This window comes from Garra rufa, chromosome 3 (genome assembly GCF_049309525.1).
Source record: "Garra rufa chromosome 3, GarRuf1.0, whole genome shotgun sequence".
NCBI lineage: Eukaryota > Metazoa > Chordata > Actinopteri > Cypriniformes > Cyprinidae > Garra > Garra rufa.
Genome location: NC_133363.1, coordinates 63582125 through 63600712, shown reverse-complemented (window position 1 = coordinate 63600712; position 18588 = coordinate 63582125). Strand labels below are relative to the sequence as shown.

The window sequence follows — 18588 nt, the reverse complement described above, 5'->3', positions numbered from 1 at the left end:
ATATATATATATATATATATATATATATATATATATATATATATTAACTTACTTTAAAATAGAATTTATTCCTGTGATGAAAAGCTGAATTTTTATCAGCTATTACTCCAGTCTTATGTGTCACATGATCCTTCAGAAAACATTCTAATATGCTAATTTATTATTAGAATAATCAATGTTGGCTGATATTAACAGTTGTGCTGCCAAATATTTTTTGGAACCTGTGATATATATATATAAAACAATGTAAATTATTTATTATTAACTTTTAATACATTTTTAATCATTAACTTAATACATCATTGGTGAATACAATTATTAATTTCTTAAAAAAAAAAAAAATGTAGTGACCCCAAACTTTTGAATGGTAGTATATATTCACATATATTTATCCATAGGTTCCATGTGACGTCACTGTAGTTTATCGCCGCCATTTTTGTGTCCGCGCAACCTGTTTCAGTCTATGGTCACAGCAGCCGCAACTACCAGAGGAAGATCAACAAAACTCCCAGACTGTTCACAACAAGTATACAATATGCCCGGGATATGTTGTTCAGTTAGCTGTAAAAACAGTCATCAGAAAAAAAAACTAACAACAGTTTTATTAGATCTCAGCAGTGCTCGAAGTGGGTCGGTATGCATATAGCGTACCGGTGTCATTCACGCAGGTGCTTTCCAAAGCAGGGTTTTTTTTCCCGGCACAATAAGAGTACTGGAATAATAATTAAATATTGACTAAGATTGTGAATCAGTACATTATAACGAAAATAATGCCTTAAAATGAAAAGAAACATTTTTTTGCGATTACATCATTTTGAACCGATCAACTCGTAAGTCCAAAGATTTAGTAAACAAGAAAGCATTCAAAGAGCAAGTTCAAAACAGTGCTAATGCAGAGAATAGTGACTTACAGTACATCCAGATGCCGTAAATTATTTGTTTTCATTTGGCTTAAGAGCAAGAGTGTTTTATAGTTGAAGGTGTTTTAGATTATGCGGTGTTTAGTGAATTATGAAAATTAAATAATAAACGCTAAACTATTGTACTACATAGCGTTCGTCATTGCAACGCCTGCAGTAAAGTATATACATGTAAAAGGGTTCTCAAAAATAATCATATTTGTTTTGCTAAAACTATTTATGTACAATTACTCTAAAAATGATTTGTCATACAAAAATGGCACACAAGTTACACACAAACCATCGTCCCAAGTAAATGGTACCATTGTGAATTGTGACTGGCTGCACAAGTGGTGTAATAAACTAAATTAAACTAAAATGTTATTGCAGCCATATAGCTTGAATGAATAAAAATGCATATTTTAAATAAAGAAATCTCATGCTTTTGGTGCTTGAATTTGTGCTTCAATAATGAGATCCAGTTTTAGGAATACACAAGACGTGAAAGACGTCTTCCCTCAGGTATATTTTATGTTTTCTTGGCTTGCTGGATGTTGCGCTTATGCTCAATAATCTCATTTTTTTTGCATTCGCCAAAACTAATTTGCCGACATCTAAGCGCGGACTGTAAGGGCGCGAGTCCCGTTCGCTGTGAAGTAAGTTAGTGACCAGCCGGCAGAGGATTCTTCAAGGTCTTAAAGCCTTCATCGAGCGACTACGTTCACAATAATTTACACTTTTTGTCCTAAACATACAATCAAGTCAAATACACAGTGTGGGAAGTAGTAGTAAAAAGTAATTTCTTATTTCAATTTATTATTAAATCTCATTGAGATGCGCTGTGTCTGTTGTCATATCGGACACAAACATGGCGGCGAGCATAGCGGAAGTGACGTCTTTGGTACCCATGGATATGCACTTTCTTGCAAGATACTTTTCTTTTCCCACGTGAGTCAGTCCGCGTCAGTCGTGCTCTTTAACCAATCAGATGTGACCTCGCCATTTCAACCAATCATAACCCGCCAGGAGCGCAGCCTAAATCCTGTTTACATGAAATAAACCTGCTCCAGAGCAGGTTTAAGCTTGCGCACCTGTTGCTATGACAGCAAGTCCCGGATGAGCTTCGAAGAACCGAGCGATCCAAGATCACGCAAAATCGTCAACAATCAAATCCAGCTAACTTAGTTAGCGAGGTACGAACAACGGACACCAGACATGTTAAAACAATGTTAAATCTACAAGTTTAAATCACATTCATATAACATATTCAAAGCTTTCCAAGTTTATTAGATTGGTTTAGATGCATAATGGGTGCTACGATTAAATCATGTTCATTGAACAATTTTTTTTTGAGTGTATATAATACACATATTTGAAATTTCCTTCTGAATATCATTACTAAAAGTGAATATTGCACATGATGAATGAATTTTGCATGGTTGGTGAAACATGCATGTTGCATTACTGAAATTATTAATTAATAATTATTATTATTATTATTTGTTTTACTTATTAGTAATTAACTTTGATGGCCATGAAAATCTAAGCAAAGAGTATGTGTGTCTGTTCATCACAGTATCAAAAGTTCAGAAGGTTCACAGTATCAAAACTTCTCAAAACAGAAAGCGTATCTATGCTTGTTGCATGAGCTACAAGTTAAGAGAAATTAACATATAGCTTTCTGGTTTCCCCTTTAAAAGCCTCCAAACAACACTTTTATGCCTTCTTGTCTTCTACTCAATCCAATCCAATCATTTCTCTTAGTTTAAAGATGCCCTTGGATCTTTGTCTAGCTATCCATTCTGCTGCATTTCTTTTTTTTTATGGACCAGGTTTGACAAACTGCTTGTCCAAGGAATTCAAAACTAACCATGATAAACAGATCAAAAAGCGAAAGTTAAAAGACAGCCGTTGCGGGCCAATACCACAATAGACCGGAAATGGACTTACAGAGGGAGAACTCGAGAGAACTTTAAGTTAAAATAAATTATTTGATTAATTAAAAAGCAGGGAGAAATAGCTAAAATAATTATGAAAATGCTGAAAGAAGTGATTGCTTTGAATAATTTCTATTCGATTTAAACTCCTTGGTGATTTGGAAACATTGAGTTTGAACATTGAGCAAACTTCCTCTTTTGCATGTGACACGTTTTAAACTGTTTTGATCTTATCAAGGGGGGCCCCTTACTCTTATGAAATGAGGTGTTTCTTTTAAAAATAAATAGTTTTGCTTGCTATTTGAGATACAGTAATTAGTCATGCGAGTCTCAGCTGGTACCATAAAATTTAATGATGTGTCATGAAGTATTTTAATTTGGATAATCATCTCTACAAAGTGAAATAAACTAGATTTTTGTTTGTTACAAAACAGTGCTTTAACTTTATCTACCAATACCCCATATATATACCTTAAGGCATTCTTCTTTAAAAAAAAAAAAAAAAAATTCTAAAGACAATATTTTATTGAGATTAAAATTTAATGGACAAAACTGCTTTAAAGCACTCGTTCTAACACACACACACACACACACACACACACACACACACACACACACACACACACACACACACACGTTGTGTTGACATGTTTATGGGGACATTCCATAGGCATAATGGTTTTCATACTGTACAAACCGTATTTTCTATGGCCCTACATCTAAACCTAGCCCTCACAGGAGATTTTGCACACTTTTGATTTTGCCATAAGAGTCAGGGGTTCTGTGAATTTAGTCTGAACATTTGGATTTGTGTTTAAGGTTTTGAGAAAATAAGTGATGGTTTCAAAAAATGTGTTTTTGCAATTCAGAAGAACTGTGAGTACATAATATCTAAATGTATTTGTAGTATACTTAGCATAAAATAAATGGATTTTAAATACATTTTAGTATATTTTATTTTTCACTATAAATGGGCAAAACAGAACTGAAAGCAATTTTGCAATTTCTTATAATCACAAATTGTTGTGCTCCCTGTGTCACGTTCGAGAAAAGGAGGTCTGGGTCCAGGTGCAGGTAAGATAATTTATTCTTTAAACAAACAAATAACAGATAAGCAAATAAACAAAACACAAACCAACACGGCACAACACGACTCGATCCGGGGATACACAGACAGATAATTGTGACCAGGTGAGAGGTAAATGATTGCTAATAACAAACAGGTGTACAAATCAAGGGATTGTAGTGTCAAAACAGCGACCTCAGGTGGCTGAGGGAGGCCCCACAGCCCAGATCATGACACCCTGTCTACAGACACAACACAGATTTATTTTGCACAGTACAATCAAATGACTGACTTTTAAAACTGATTCTAGTTTAAAAATATAAGTCTAAACACCACAACTGAGAGTTTCTGACATTTTCAGTGCATGCGATTGTCCTGTTTTTATTTTTTATTTTTTTATTTATTTTTTTACTCTTGAAGCTCCACCCTCTTCTGAAAAGGGGTTCGCATTTAAAGGGGAAAACACAAAAAGGCGTGTTTTGGCTCATTCCCTAAAAGTGGCAATTTTAACAAGCTATAAAAAAATTATTATATATTTAAAAAATATATATTTTTTGCACATTCCTTCTTTTACAGTTTTGGATAGCCCATAGTATACCAATAGTATTATATATTTATCTCTTGATTGTGTAAATCAGGTCCTAGGTAGACCTGAAGACCACCAATGTGTCTCAGATCAAGTGGAGGACCACCACAGTGGAGCTAGAGAGCACCAGAGCAGAATTGGAGGAATGGTGGAGAGTACAATGACGGCCCCAATGATTGTGTCAGTGGCACAGAATACAATGAGCACAGACAGAGGGTTCAGAGAGTTCAAGGAAGACCTCTGTGTTTTCTCAATCTACAGCTGGAGGACAGGAGCCACTACTGACGGGTCATGTTACCTGCCTCTATTCACTTATTGGTCAGCTAACCAATTGGGAGTCATACGCCTTGTGGGTTTTATTCAGTTAGGCTTATTAAATTCAGTAAAACTCTTACAATTATTATTTTTTTTTAATACTTTAAATAAACAAATATATTTATGTTCATTGCTGAATAACTGTTAGTTGGTTACTGCTGCTATAATTGCCTATAATGTGTAGCCTACCACCCACTGTAAGGAAATGCATTTTATTATTATGAATTATTATAAATCTATACTTGTCAAGAAGTTCAAGACAATTTTTCTTTGAATGACATGAACACAAAATGATGAAAAAGGCTGGAGCTCCGTAAAGTGAATAAAAAAATAAAATAAAATAAAAATAAATGACTGCGTTCCATCAACACAAGCAGAGAAAAGCACAGAAACACATGGTCACTCAGCAGGACTCACACACACACTGATCTTACTGTCTATATGAGGATTTATTACACACATTTATTCTGATTCATGTTATTTCACTGACAGAAGTTCAGCTGCAATATCACAGTTTTTTACAATCACTTTGACAGTTTTTTTTTTCAATACATTTAACAAGTTTCCTAAACTCTTAACTCACCAACAAGCCTAAAACACACAATTGGCAAAGCAGTTAATTTCATGCTCAAAATCACACATTGTAAACTAAACCCCAAAACTAATTTTCAAAATACAATAATAAACTAACGCAATACACCATGTCTAATAAAACACTGCAAACATGTTTTAAAATCAAATAATTATTCAAAACACTAACACATGTTCTCTTCCAACAGGAACATTTAGTCAATAATAAGGCATTGACAAAAAAACACTATCATCAGCTGCATTATTGAAGCATATTTGAAGTCTCTCTACATTTTTGCTTTGTTGTTTTTAGTAAATGCATGCATTTTGTTTCTTTTCCACACAAGATCAGCCCAAAGAGTCCTCTTTTAGAACATATGATCATGCGATTGAAAAAACCTTAACACCTGTGTGTGGTTCCTAGATGGGAATCAGCTGTGATTTATGTATTTGCATAACTGCAGAAATACAGGGAATATATTTGTGTACTCAATTCACAATATGAACAGCTGTTCACTTTGACTTTAGCCTTTATGTTTAGAACATGATACTATCTGTTCTGACATACAGTGTGAAAGCATTTGTAAATTTGACTGTAAAATTGCATTGTTTTGGTCTTGGTTGGGCTTGTGTGTAAAAGAAGTTCAAGCATTTCAAATTGGTGTTACCTGCATGCATTTTGTATCAAGGCAACAAGAAATGTGTTAATTATATAGCCTACAAAGACGGATGTTGTGCTAACTGTGTTAAGAGTTTAGAAAAATTGAAAAAAACTGTCATAGGGATTGAAAAAACTGTAATGTCATGAAGAGAAAACGAGAGACTCTATAACATCTCACTGTTACTGATTCATCATCAACTCAAAGCATAATGGATAGAACCTCTCGTCAGTCTATTCTGATTCATCAATACAGTTTCACTGATCCAATATGAACCCCAAACCCAGGATAGAGCGGCTGAGTGAATGTGATCTGGACTGTGTGGATGAGGCTCATTGTGTCAGAGACGCTGTAGAAGGACAGAGTTCTTGCAATGTGATCCACAAAAACTCCTATTCTACTGCTGATGGACTTTACAGGGATATCAGTCTCTATGTTTTTGTGTCTGAATGAGCATTTGGATGGAGAGCAGCGCAAACTCCAGGACTGATCATTAGATCCAAACCAACACTCAACACCTGCTCCCTTCCTGCTGATGCTCTTATACGACACTGATATAAATACACCATCAACTCCACTCCACTCCAGCTCCCAGTAACAGCGTCCATACACACTCTCTCTACACAACACCTGACACACATCAAATCTGTCTGCATGATCAGGATACGGCTGATAAGTTCCAGTGCCAGTAATCACTCTGTTGCTCTCAGACAGACGGAGGCGTTTATTCACTGTGTTCAGATCCAGAGTGAGCTGCTGGGAATCTGATGGAGATAAAACACATCAGAATCAGGAATTATGAATCTGTTTGATCTTTTCATGTAGCTGAACTCTTCATGTTCAGTGTATCATCAGTGTCTCAGTACAGATGAGCAGATATCCTGTGCAAATCATCATTTACATCATCAATTAGAAAACTTGGTAACACTTTATAACTACACACTATGAGTCATTAGTTAAGCATTGGTATATAGTTAATTACAGTTTTTCTCAATTGCTAAAACACTATAACCAGTCTTTCGAACTAAACTTTAAAAACTATACGCCATTTTTGAAAAAGCACACCCATTTCCCTAAACAATAAACACTATTCCCTGCTTTGACACATGAGTTATATTTGGTGAACTGTTACTGCAAAACTGTTACACACAAATCCCTACATTTCTCAGTGCTTACACCATGTGGTCATTTAGAAAGCACAAGCATTCAGTATTGTTCACTCAAGTCTGCAAAGTTTGAGCTCAATTAGCACACAATTACCAAAGTGGAAACACTAGGTGTAAAAATTTAGCACACACCAATCAGAAGCTTCGGTGGAGATAAAAGGGCCAAAGTCAGCTTACAGTTTTTCTCAGTCACTTTGGTGCATTTCTCAGATCAGAAATGAAATTGTCAAAACTACTTGTTCAACATCCACATCATCTAGTCTCTTGTGCACATCATAAAAAGCTTCTCATTCTTCTGATCAAGTTGCGATTGCTTTGGTACATTCATACAAATGATTATATACATTTGCCTGCGATTTCCTACATTATCAGTTGCTATTGTCATGTTGCTCAAAATGTATTATATACTGTGCAACAGTCTCACCCCTCAAAACATCAAGTCATTAGCTGATTGTATAAGTCATTACCTAAATGCTAAATTTTTGATCTAGTTGTCATAAACTGTCAATCATATATTCTACACATTTCTATTAGACTTTTTGTAAATGTGCCATGAATTATTCAAGTGAACCTTTATTTTCACTATTGAAGATAATATAGATCAACCAATGATAAAACAGTTCTCTGAAATAGTTCAAAGGTACATCTCATTAACCTTCATTTAGAAATCATATATAGACAGAGGACAATGCAGGAGTTACAAATTCTGACAGTGGGCTTTCTAATTTTTATTTTTACCTTTGTGCCCATATTTCTTTTTCTTTTCTGTTTCACAATGACGTTGTAATGTGTTTTTATTTATTTATTTATTTGTCAGACCACTAGTACAAGTGTAACTGTGAATCCTATCCAGTCTTTTTCAATCAGTATCCAACATACAGTAATGTGTAATTTTGAAGAGGGAGAGTAGGAGGTGAAAGAGGAAGAGGAGGAGAAGAAGGAGGACGATGACGCTGACAACATGGTAGAGACAGAGGAAGGGCAAGGGCAAGAAGACAAGCAGTCGCATATATTTTAGTTGATGAGTGCCAGGGTTGGATCAGGCATGCAAGAGGATTTGACCCCTGCTGTCTGGCCAGGGCTAATTTAGCCTGTGATCCTGAAGAGGTTCTTTGGCCTGTCCCAGACCAAAGACAGGATTCTGTACAGAATAATCATTTTTGTTGTTGTTTGCTGTTTTGTACAGTACTCTACAGTACATTAAATTAAGGAATAAAACATATGCAAAGGCATAGACTTGTTGTGTTTATAATGTTAAAGGTTTTTTTATTTGTATTGTTTTCGTAGTATTGTTTTGAATTTATCTCATCAGTGTGTAAAACTGTGTTGTAGTGAGTGTGTGTGTGTTTTTTTTTTTTTTTTTTTTTTTTTTTGAGGATTTGTGTGTCATGTCTGAGAGCAAAGTTTGGTTTTTCAGCAAGATTGAATTGTTTTGAGTGGAGAGCTTCAGTTTGACCTCAATATAGGAAGTTTGGGGAATTGAGTTAGGAGCTGTGGATTTGTGTTTAGAGTTCCGCAAATAAGAGGCATAATTTCAAGAAATGTGTTTAAGCAATTGAGAAAAACTGTAATCAGTTATAAAGCATTATTCCTACATTAATAGACATTTGTAAGCAGTTCATAAATACAGCTATACATGCTCTATTCTTGTTTTATAAGCATCTGTATAATATGCTGAATAATTGTATTTTCATACTTTATTAAGGATCAGTTAATCATTTCTAAATTAAGCATTACATTATTTACAAACCAGTTAGTTAGTAGTTGTAAGTGGTTCAGGAGATCATTTAGAAAGTGTTTGAATGCACATTTATACATCTTATTATTTAGACATATATTAACTGTTAGTCAGTGTGTTAATAAATGCTTTAATAGCACATATTCCTACTGTAGCTCATAACTAATTCAGGCAGTTATAAAACATTTACTAGCTATCAGTTAATGGTTTTTGTGAGCTCATCTAAAGTGAGGACTATTTATGTCTTGTAAAATGTTAATAAGTTGAGTTTTACCATTTTGTAATCCATTCAGCCATACTCCTATGCTATATCGGTCTCATAGGATTCAATGATCTATGCTAAGCTATGCAAAAAGTGATATCGCCAGAACAGGAGACCGACTTTTGTGAACATTTTACAAGGCATAAATAGTCCTCACTTTAGATGAGCTCACAAAAACCATTACAGTTTTTTCCAATTGCTAACACACTAAAATGACATGCACAGCACAATTATTTAAACTGACACACAGACAGCAAAACTTCTTCTCAAGTCTTCAAAAGTCTAAACACATTTTCTGCTTTACACACATTTTGCAATTCAAAATGACACTTTTTCAATGCCCTGAAAACAGTTCTCTGCATAAGACACAACAATCTGACATAAAGTCACATGCTTGCCATTTCAAAACACTGCTATTCAAAATGACACTGCATGAGCTAATTGGCCAATTACATGTGCCACCTGGCCAAACACCTCAATGGTTAATTGTGAACACTTCAATCAGGATGTAAGCACTATAAAAAGACCACGGGTGAGAATTTTATTTATATATATATTTTTTTAACTGTAATATATTTTTTCTGAAATTTTATTTTTCAGTTTACTGTTTTTTGTAAGAATATTTTTGTTCAGTCCCATGTAAATATTGAAAGGACTGATTCACTGGCCCGAAAACGAAGTTCCAGCGATCTGGATGAAGGTTTACTACATGTTCGGTCTTTTACAGCGACTCCAATTTTAAGTGATCATTAAATTTAGACTGTATTTCCAATCAAAAGGTTATCACAAATATCGATTATGAATTAACTACTTGATTATTCTAGATATTCCATATTTTCAATTCTTCGTTCGTTGGAGGACCTAATGTCTATAACAAAAGTCTCCTCACAATTTACTAGTCATATTGATTTCAGGACATGTCAGAATAGCCAAATATAACATTTTATTTGTCAGGTAAAATCTATCATGCCAATTACACAATTAAACAATGAGAACCCAATTCAGTTTCAATTTAGATAAATACATAACCTCAATGACTCAAAGATGTTTCTAAGAGTGGGAAAGACATACCTGACTATCAGAGAGACACACTGCAGCATGAGAGAGACCTGGAGGTTTAGCTCCAGAGAACCTCACATACATACAGTGTGGGGGTTTTGGCTACAAGAAATCCCAAAGTTGTGTTTCATCACTTGCCTTATATACCAGACCAGAACAAACAAATATTCCAATCAGTTGTAAAAATACAAAGACCTTTTGGTCTTTCAGGAGTTCTCGCAACCCCAGGTTCGCACCTGGTTGGAGGTTCCCATCTGCCCCTAAAGGGAAAACACACCCAATAGCAGCAAACCCAATTCTATGGAAGTTTTCAATCTTTCTTACAGTATATGACTGCTATGAAATTGAGACCATTTTACCAATCGCACAGAAAACCATTAGAATGATTCCAAACATGAAGGGGAAAAAACAATACATTCACAAGATATAACATGAGTATCATGTGCATCTTCCACATGTGACTTTAAGCAAAAGCTTTTAGGGAGAAAGGTGTGGGTGTGAGAGTGAGAGGCGGGGAATTCAAAGTAGCATGGTGGGGTTGTTTGGTCTTCTTTGAAGATCCCTTAGGTTTATTGTTTTGTTGCATGCCATCTGTTCGTACTGTATTTTAATTCCATGTGCAGATAATTTCACTCCTTACAGCCATGAGGAGATAATTTCACTCCTTACAATATATCTGCTGTGCATATGTTGCACTGACTTGTGTACTGTAGTGAAAAAAATAAAAATAAATGTTGCAACAGGATGTGTGTGTATCTGCGTATTTTTGTGTATGTGAGCAATCTGATACATATTTTAGTATTATGGCAAAGCATACTAAAGATGGGGGTGCTTTTCATTATGCCCAAGAGTGTGTAGTTGGTTAGGCAAAAATCTGGTAATATGAATGAAGTGTGTGCCATTTCATGCAAAAGTTTGATTTTGATAATGCTATGTGTAGTTTCGGTTGCAGTGCTTCATTTTACAGGATATATGAGGTATTTTGCCGTTTGGGTGTGTGGTTTTGTGAATTGTGTTAAGTATTTTGATAAAACCAGACTAGTTTGAAAAATTGTGTGTTAGCAATTGGAAAAAACTGTAACTGACATCTTTATAACTGGCTGAATTAATTATGTGTTATTAAAGCATTTATTAACACACTGACTAACTGTTAATATATGTCTGAATAATAGCGTATAAATGTGCATTCAAATAGTTTATTAACACTTTCTAAATGATCTCCTGAACCACTTACAACTACTAACTAGCTGGTTTGTAAATAATGTAATGCGTAATTTAGAAATTATTAACTGATCCTTAATAAAGTATGAAAATACAATTATTAAGCATATTATACAGATGCGTATAAAACAAGATTAGATCATTTATAGCTATATTTATGAACTGCTTACAAATGTCTATTAATGTAGGAATAATGCTTTATAAATGATTAATTAACTATTTACCAACGCTTAACTAATGACATGAAGTGTTACTTCTTTCACCTTCTACAGGAAGAACATGAACACACTCAGTGAGTTTTTCTGCTTGTTTTCTTACTGACTTACATTGTAGGAAGTCCTTCCTGGTCCAGAGAACAATGTTGGTGGATGTGACTGTGGAAATCAACAGACATGAACAGTGTGATTCTCATGATCCTGCATCCATTCCTGAGACATTTCTAATATGATGTTCTCTGTGATATGAAGTGATGATGGACTCGTTTCTGAGAGCAGATCAATCTCCAGGACTTTACCTCTGTCTGAGATCTTCTTGAGCTCCTTTTTGCAGAAATCCTCCAGTTTGTCTATCAGCTGACGGACAGATTCTTTCAGATCATCAAAAGGGAAGAGAGAACTGAAGAAATCGTCATTTCTGTCTGTAGATTCAGGAGGTGCTGAGAGAGACTGGAAGCTCTACAGAAAACAGAAATCAAAACTCATCAGCTCCACACTTCACCCAATAACCTGCACCAACATCAGATTTGACTGATCTTTAGTAACTCAATCCAGCACTTTCACAGCATCAGCTTCATTCTTCTCATATTCATAATATCACATTAGAGCTACAGATTCTAGTTTCTGTTTCTATTTGACACTTACACTATATGTAAACTTTCTATGAAAAAGGTTGGATGATAAAACATCTGCTAAGAACCTAAATGTCCATCTAACAGCTCAAGCACATCATTGGAGTCTTATTGTAGGGTTGAGTAGATTTGCTCAGGAAAAGCAGCTCAAAGGCTACAATTAGATTGACCATTATTTATTACCTTAGAGGCATTGAAACTTCACAAGGACCTTTAAACCATGACCAGGTTTGATCTGGTTTCAATACACTGAAGCATTGCTTATACACAGCCACACTTCATGTTTGGGGTCTTTATGGTTAAATTCAGGCAAATAAAAATCAGTTTTATCAGGTTTGAGGATCACCTGATACAATTATGATGAACATTACTCAAAACTGTTAAAATGTTAGTAAAGTTTTGAACTGTTGGTGGCACTAGTGGTGTTTGACAGATAAATATATCTACCAGAAGAAAAAGCAGAGAGAAATGATTCCTAAGAGATTTCCAGAGCTGAAAGCCATTTGTAAGCGGCGTCTCTTTCTTCAGAAGATGGTCAGATGAGAGTCTGACTGATGATTATATAATAAGACACTGATGAAATGTTTATCTGTGAGTCTGGTGTCACAGCAGGATCTGGCTCAAGTCCACTATGACCCTGTTCTTCTAGATGTCTGTTACCTGCAGGAACTGGATGTGATCCTGTGTGTGTGAAAGCTGCTCCAGCTCAGCATCTCTCCTCCTCAGATCATTGATCTCCTGCTCCAGTCGCTCCAGTCGTCCTTCAGCTCGACTCACTGCTCGCTTTTCCTGATCTCTGATCAGCCGTATCAGCTCAGAGCGGCTTTTCTCAATGAAACGGATGAGCTCAGAAAAGATCCTCTCACTGTCCTCAACTGCTGTCTGTGCAGAGCGCTGTTAGGACACACAGTGATTCAGGCTTCAGTGGGACTGAAAGAGACAAGAGAGTCTGAACTGAGACTGAGACAAACTTCTCTTCTTCTCCAGACTCACCTTATGAGACTCTACAGCCTTTCTCAGCTGCTGAACATCTTTCTCTCTCTGCTGGAATGTCTTCTGCATCTCATTCAGCTGCTTCTGCAGGACAAACGGATGATAGTGAATGTCACAGAAAACTACTGCCACTAAATCATCATGTGAACAGATGAATCCAGTCAAAGTGGAGCTGTTAACTAATGGCTGTAGATTCAAACTCCAGAAGTGATGATCGGTACAATCATCTTATTATCATGAAACATAAGGAATGCTTCACACTGCATGCGTAAGTATTATAAAAGTGAAACTGACACAGACGTAGAGCTTCACACTGACAGTGTTTCTGTGTTCTGTGTAATTAAGGCTCCGTCCACACGAAGCCGGTGTGTTCCCTATCCGATATTTTTTTTTTCCTCGTTCTAAAAAAAAATTCCGTAAACACGAAACCACTGAAAACGGTGTAGTATATATGCCAGACCAGTGTGGGGTGCTGTAATTCTGCCATAGAGATACGCTATACACGGAGAAGAAGACTTTGAGCATGCGCATAACCTTGCGCGCTGTATACGAACTAAGAGGAAGAAGACGAAGATGCGAACATTATCGCTTGTTGCTCATAACAGTTGCATAGAAGCAATAGATTTTGCTGCAATAAAGCTAGTAGGCTTAGTAGCAACACGAATACAAACATGTAGTCTGCCATTATTGTTGTTGCTGTTACGTGTGACGCAGCCGACACGTGATGTGATGACATCATCGTTTCACAAAATATACGTATTGGCTGTACACACGAAACCGCGAGGGTGTCGTTTTCAGATTTATCCACTTTGGGACCCGGTTTCAAAAAATAGCGGATTCAGTCTCCTAAAACGCCGGATCCGTGTGGATGAAACGCCAATACGATAAAAAATGTATACGTATACAGAGAAACGCGTCTCCGTGTGGCCAGGCCCTAAGTTGAGGCTCTACACAGAAAACAAACAGACTATTGGATCACTGCACTGAGTACTTGATTATTAGTTTTAAATACCTGTTTCTCTGTCCTCTGTTCTGCAGCTGATACAATGTCATGGTTTTTATGTTCATTAATCGTACACAGCAGACATATACATTTCTGGTCAGTGCGACAGAAAACCTCAAGGATCTTGTGGTGTTTCTGGCAGATCATCTCCTGCAGTCGTCCAATGGCATCAGTCACTTTGTGTTGCTTACGTGAATGAAACTCCTCATGCCGCTCAAAATGAGTTTGACAGTAAGACTCCAGACACATTAGACAGGACTTGCCGGCTTTGTATTTTCTTCCAGTACAGATGTCACACTGCACATCTCCAGCTCCAGCGTCACAGTCAGCAGGAAGTTTGGTCTTTTTCAGTTTCTCCACCACTTCAGCCAGCATGGTGTTTCCAGCTAAAGCAGGTCTTGGACTGAAGGTCTGTCTGCACTGAGGGCAGCTGTAGACTCTCGTCTGATCCTCCTGATCCCAGCAGTTTGTAATACAGCTCTTACAGTAACTGTGTCCACAGGAAGTGGTCACTGGATCCTTCAGGAGATCCAGACACACTGAACATGTAAATTCATCCACCGAAATCCTGGCTTCTGCCATTTTACTGCGTGAATACAGAGACACAAACACACAACAGCTCAACTACATTTTAGTTTCTCTTTCTTTGAACTCACGCGTTTCCAGTTCCTTGGTTCTGTGCCTGAATGACATGTACAAAACAGGCGTGTCTGTGAGTCTGCTTCTGTTGAATTTAGTTTCAACACATCTGACTGTTTACTGATAAAGTAAATGCAATGATCTTGAAATGGGGAGTGATTCTCCTGGACTAGTAATGGGGAACCCTGATAATGAAATGTCTTTTAGATGTCAGTCTCAGACAAACACTCAAATAATACAAGTTATTGTATATTAGAGAAGAGTTAGAAAAAAGTTACTTTAAAACAGGTACTTTAAAACTGCAGTAATACTGCTGTAACACTGAAGCACAAAGTATACTTCAGCTGTCCAGGTTTCGTGACGTCCATGTGACATAATTGCCATCATCAGAAGTGTCTGTGGACAGTGTCTGCTTGCAGCTTAATGTTTGGTACACATACAACAGCACAGGCGTGAGGTGAATGTTGAGAAAGAATGAGTCTACTAGTGCTACTGCGCATTTATCAATCATTCATCCCCATTTAAGTATACTGAACGTGGAAAGTCAAGAAAACCTCGGCGTTGAGTGTTTCAGAAACCATTTCTTATTACAGTTTTTCACATTTGCTAAAACACTAAATTTCGTTCTCTGAACCAAATTCTGAATCGCCTAAACCAATTAGTCAAAGAAATCACTCTTTCTGCAAAACCTTAAACTAGTTCAGGCAGCTTAGACACTGTTTGCAGATCTCATGCACTCTTTTTACAAAACTCTAAACACATTATCACTCACTAAGACACAGTTTGCTCCGTGATGAACTTTTGATGCAAAACCCTAAACAGAAGAAAACTAAAGCTAAGCACAACTTCAACACGGCTGTCACCGTTTGCACACCATATGTTATAAGTTGACGTGCTGGATGGACGAGACGAGAGACGAGGAATACAATAATCACTATATTTAATATAATTCTCAAAGATGAACAACGGCAGGAACACGGATCACTCCACACACGAACCACATGTAACGAATAAAGACCGACATTGATCTCTTCTTCTTCTGAAGCGTTTTATGGCGGTTGGCAAACCAAGTGATAGGTGCTTTACCGCCACCAACTGGACTGGAGTGTGGAACAAGAGATTGGCAGACAAACTACATATATATATATATAAAAAAAATAATATATATATATATATATATATATATATATATATATATATATATATATTCTCTCAAACAGACCCGTCTCTTTTAGGAATGTGATAAACTGTACAAATATTTTCTTAAGTGCTGCTCCGAGTATATTTTCCATTTGAAATTTGACTTTATATTTTCTACATGCATCTCTTAATATTTTCCTTTCATTTTCATATGCATGACATTCCACTATCACATGCTGTACAGATTCAAGTTGATTACAATATATACATAATCCATTTGTATGTTTACCTACTATATTGAGTGTTTTATTGAGTCCTGTATGTCCTATTCTAATACGGGTTATGACCATTTCTTCCCTTCTGTTTCTACCAAAATCTCTTCCCCCTCCAACTATTGTTTGAATGTTACACAGATGTCTTCCTGTGTCATTAATATTCCAATATTCCTGCCATTTGCTTTGTGTATGAACTTTAATTATTGCTTTAGCTTCAGCTTTACTTAATGCAATTTCCAAGTCTACTGTTTGTGATTTAAGAGACTGTTTTGCCAATACATCAACCTCTTCATTTCCTTTCACTCCAACATGTGCAGGAACCCAGACAAATGATACATTAAAACCTTTATTATGTAACCTATATATAGCTTGATATATTTTATTTAAAATATCAAGTCTGCATGATTTCCCAGATTGTATACTATTGAGAGCAGAGAGACTATCAGATGCAATTACTACATTGTTTTTATTTCTTTGTTCTATCCACTGTAAACCTAACATTATGGCTACAAGTTCTACTGTATAAACTGAGAGATGATCTGTTGTTCTCTTTTTAACAATTTCCTCACATTGTGGGATGTACACTGCAGCACCTGTGTGTCCATTTTCAGGGTTCTTTGAACCATCTGTGTATATTATTATTTTATTTGCAAAACACATCTCTATATAGCTTTGTACTATGTTCCAGACAGGCATTAGCTTCATTTTCCTTTTAATTTCTTTTTTGTAACTGCAAGTCAACTAATGGCATTATAAATATCCAAGGGGGTATTTCTGAGTATGGGACAGTAGGACAATACTGAATAGAGTGAAGACAAGCTATCCTTGCTTTAATATTTCCTATCCATCCAAAGCTCCTGAAATTAGATTTATGTTCCCAACACTCCTTTAGTATGTTCTTTGCAGGATGTAACTCACTATGTCCTTGTAGATTAACCCAGTATGAAAGCATAAGTTTCAGCCTTCTAATACTCAGTGGCATCTCCCCAGTTTCTACCTGCATTGCCGCAACCGGAGATGTTTTAAAAGCTCCACTGCATATTCTAAGAGCTTGGGCTTGTTCTATGTCTAATTTCTTAAGGTTAGTTTCAGCTGCTGACATGTAAGCAATTGAACCGTAGTCAAATGTTGACCTCATAAGAGCCCAGTATATATTCCTCAAGGAAGACCTAGTTGCTCCCCAATCTAATCCTGACAAACAACGCAAGATATTGCTAATTTTCTTACACTTTGATCTTATTTTTTCTATTTGTCGTCTCCAAGTGAGTTTTTCATCAAATAGTACTCCAAGAAATCGGATGACCCTAACTTGTTCAAGTTCATGGCCGTATAAGTTTAGTGAAATTCTCTAATGTTGCTTAGAAAAACAAATTACCTGAGATTTAGTTTTTGATATTTTAAAACCCCATTTATGTGACCATTGTTCCACAACCAAAATTGCTTTCTGCATTTTCTTTTGCATATATTCCACATTTCTTCCTCTAATCCAAAGAGCCCCATTATCCGCATATAATGATTTTCCTATACTATGATCAATTTCTTTAAAAATGTCATTAATCATTATATTAAACAGCAACGGACTACATACACTACCTTGTGGTGTACCATTTTCTACAATATAGAATAGCATAGCATACTTGAAAATTCCTTACCAACTCTTATTTCAATAGTTCTACCAAATAAAAAGTCTAATACCCAATTATACATCCTACCCCCTACACCTAACTTATTTAATTTAATAAGGAGTCCTTCTTTCCACAACATATCGTATGCTTTTTCAATATCAAAGAAAACAGCTACTACACATTCTTTGTTTGTCTGAGCTTTCCTAATCTCTGATTTAAGACATAATATAGCATCCATAGTGTTTCTACCTTTACGGAAACCACTTTGATATGGTGAGAGCAAGTTTTTACTTTCTAGGATAAATGTAAGTCGATCTGTAACCATCCTTTCCATTGTTTTCCCTAACTGAGAAGTTAAGGCTATTGGTCTATAATTTGTAGGATCAGATGCATCTTTTCCAGGCTTTAAAATTGGCACAATAACTGACTGCTTCCATGCTGATGGAATTTTCCCTATTTCCCATACTATATTAAAAAGCTTTAGTACTACATTCAGCATATTATCTTCATATGAGCTAACATTGTATAACAGATATTATCTTTCCCCGGAGATGTTTTCCTCGAACTTAAAATAGCTTTCTTTAATTC

At 36.0% G+C, this 18588-nt stretch overlaps 2 protein-coding genes across 2 annotated transcripts in view; both read right to left on the bottom strand.

Moving 5' to 3' along the window:
* The window catches only part of LOC141331450 (uncharacterized), a 36882-nt gene that overhangs the window by 9565 nt on the left and 8729 nt on the right, over positions 1-18588 (bottom strand). The window lies entirely within an intron of this gene.
* Positions 6279-14930, bottom strand: LOC141332477 (tripartite motif-containing protein 16-like). Its single transcript, XM_073837614.1, has 6 exons — positions 14331-14930; positions 13319-13402; positions 12986-13219; positions 11993-12152; positions 11805-11852; positions 6279-6796 (listed from the first exon to the last, which is right to left on the bottom strand). Exons 1-6 carry the CDS (start codon positions 14901-14903, stop codon positions 6279-6281), a joined length of 1617 nt encoding a protein of 538 aa, XP_073693715.1. The 5' UTR covers positions 14904-14930.

What these genes read in the sequence shown, in the direction of transcription:
- LOC141332477 (XM_073837614.1), bottom strand. Translation starts at nt 14,903, where the DNA reads ATGGCAGAAGCCAGGATTTCGGTGGATGAATTTACATGTTCAGTGTGT. An exon ending in CAAGAAGATCTCAGACAGAG is followed by an intron (nt 11,853 to 11,992) that starts GTAAAGTCCTGG and finishes TGATTTCCACAG; the next exon opens with TCACATCCACCAACATTGTT. An exon ending in CAGGAAGGACTTCCTACAAT is followed by an intron (nt 6,797 to 11,804) that starts GTAAGTCAGTAA and finishes TATCTCCATCAG; the next exon opens with ATTCCCAGCAGCTCACTCTG.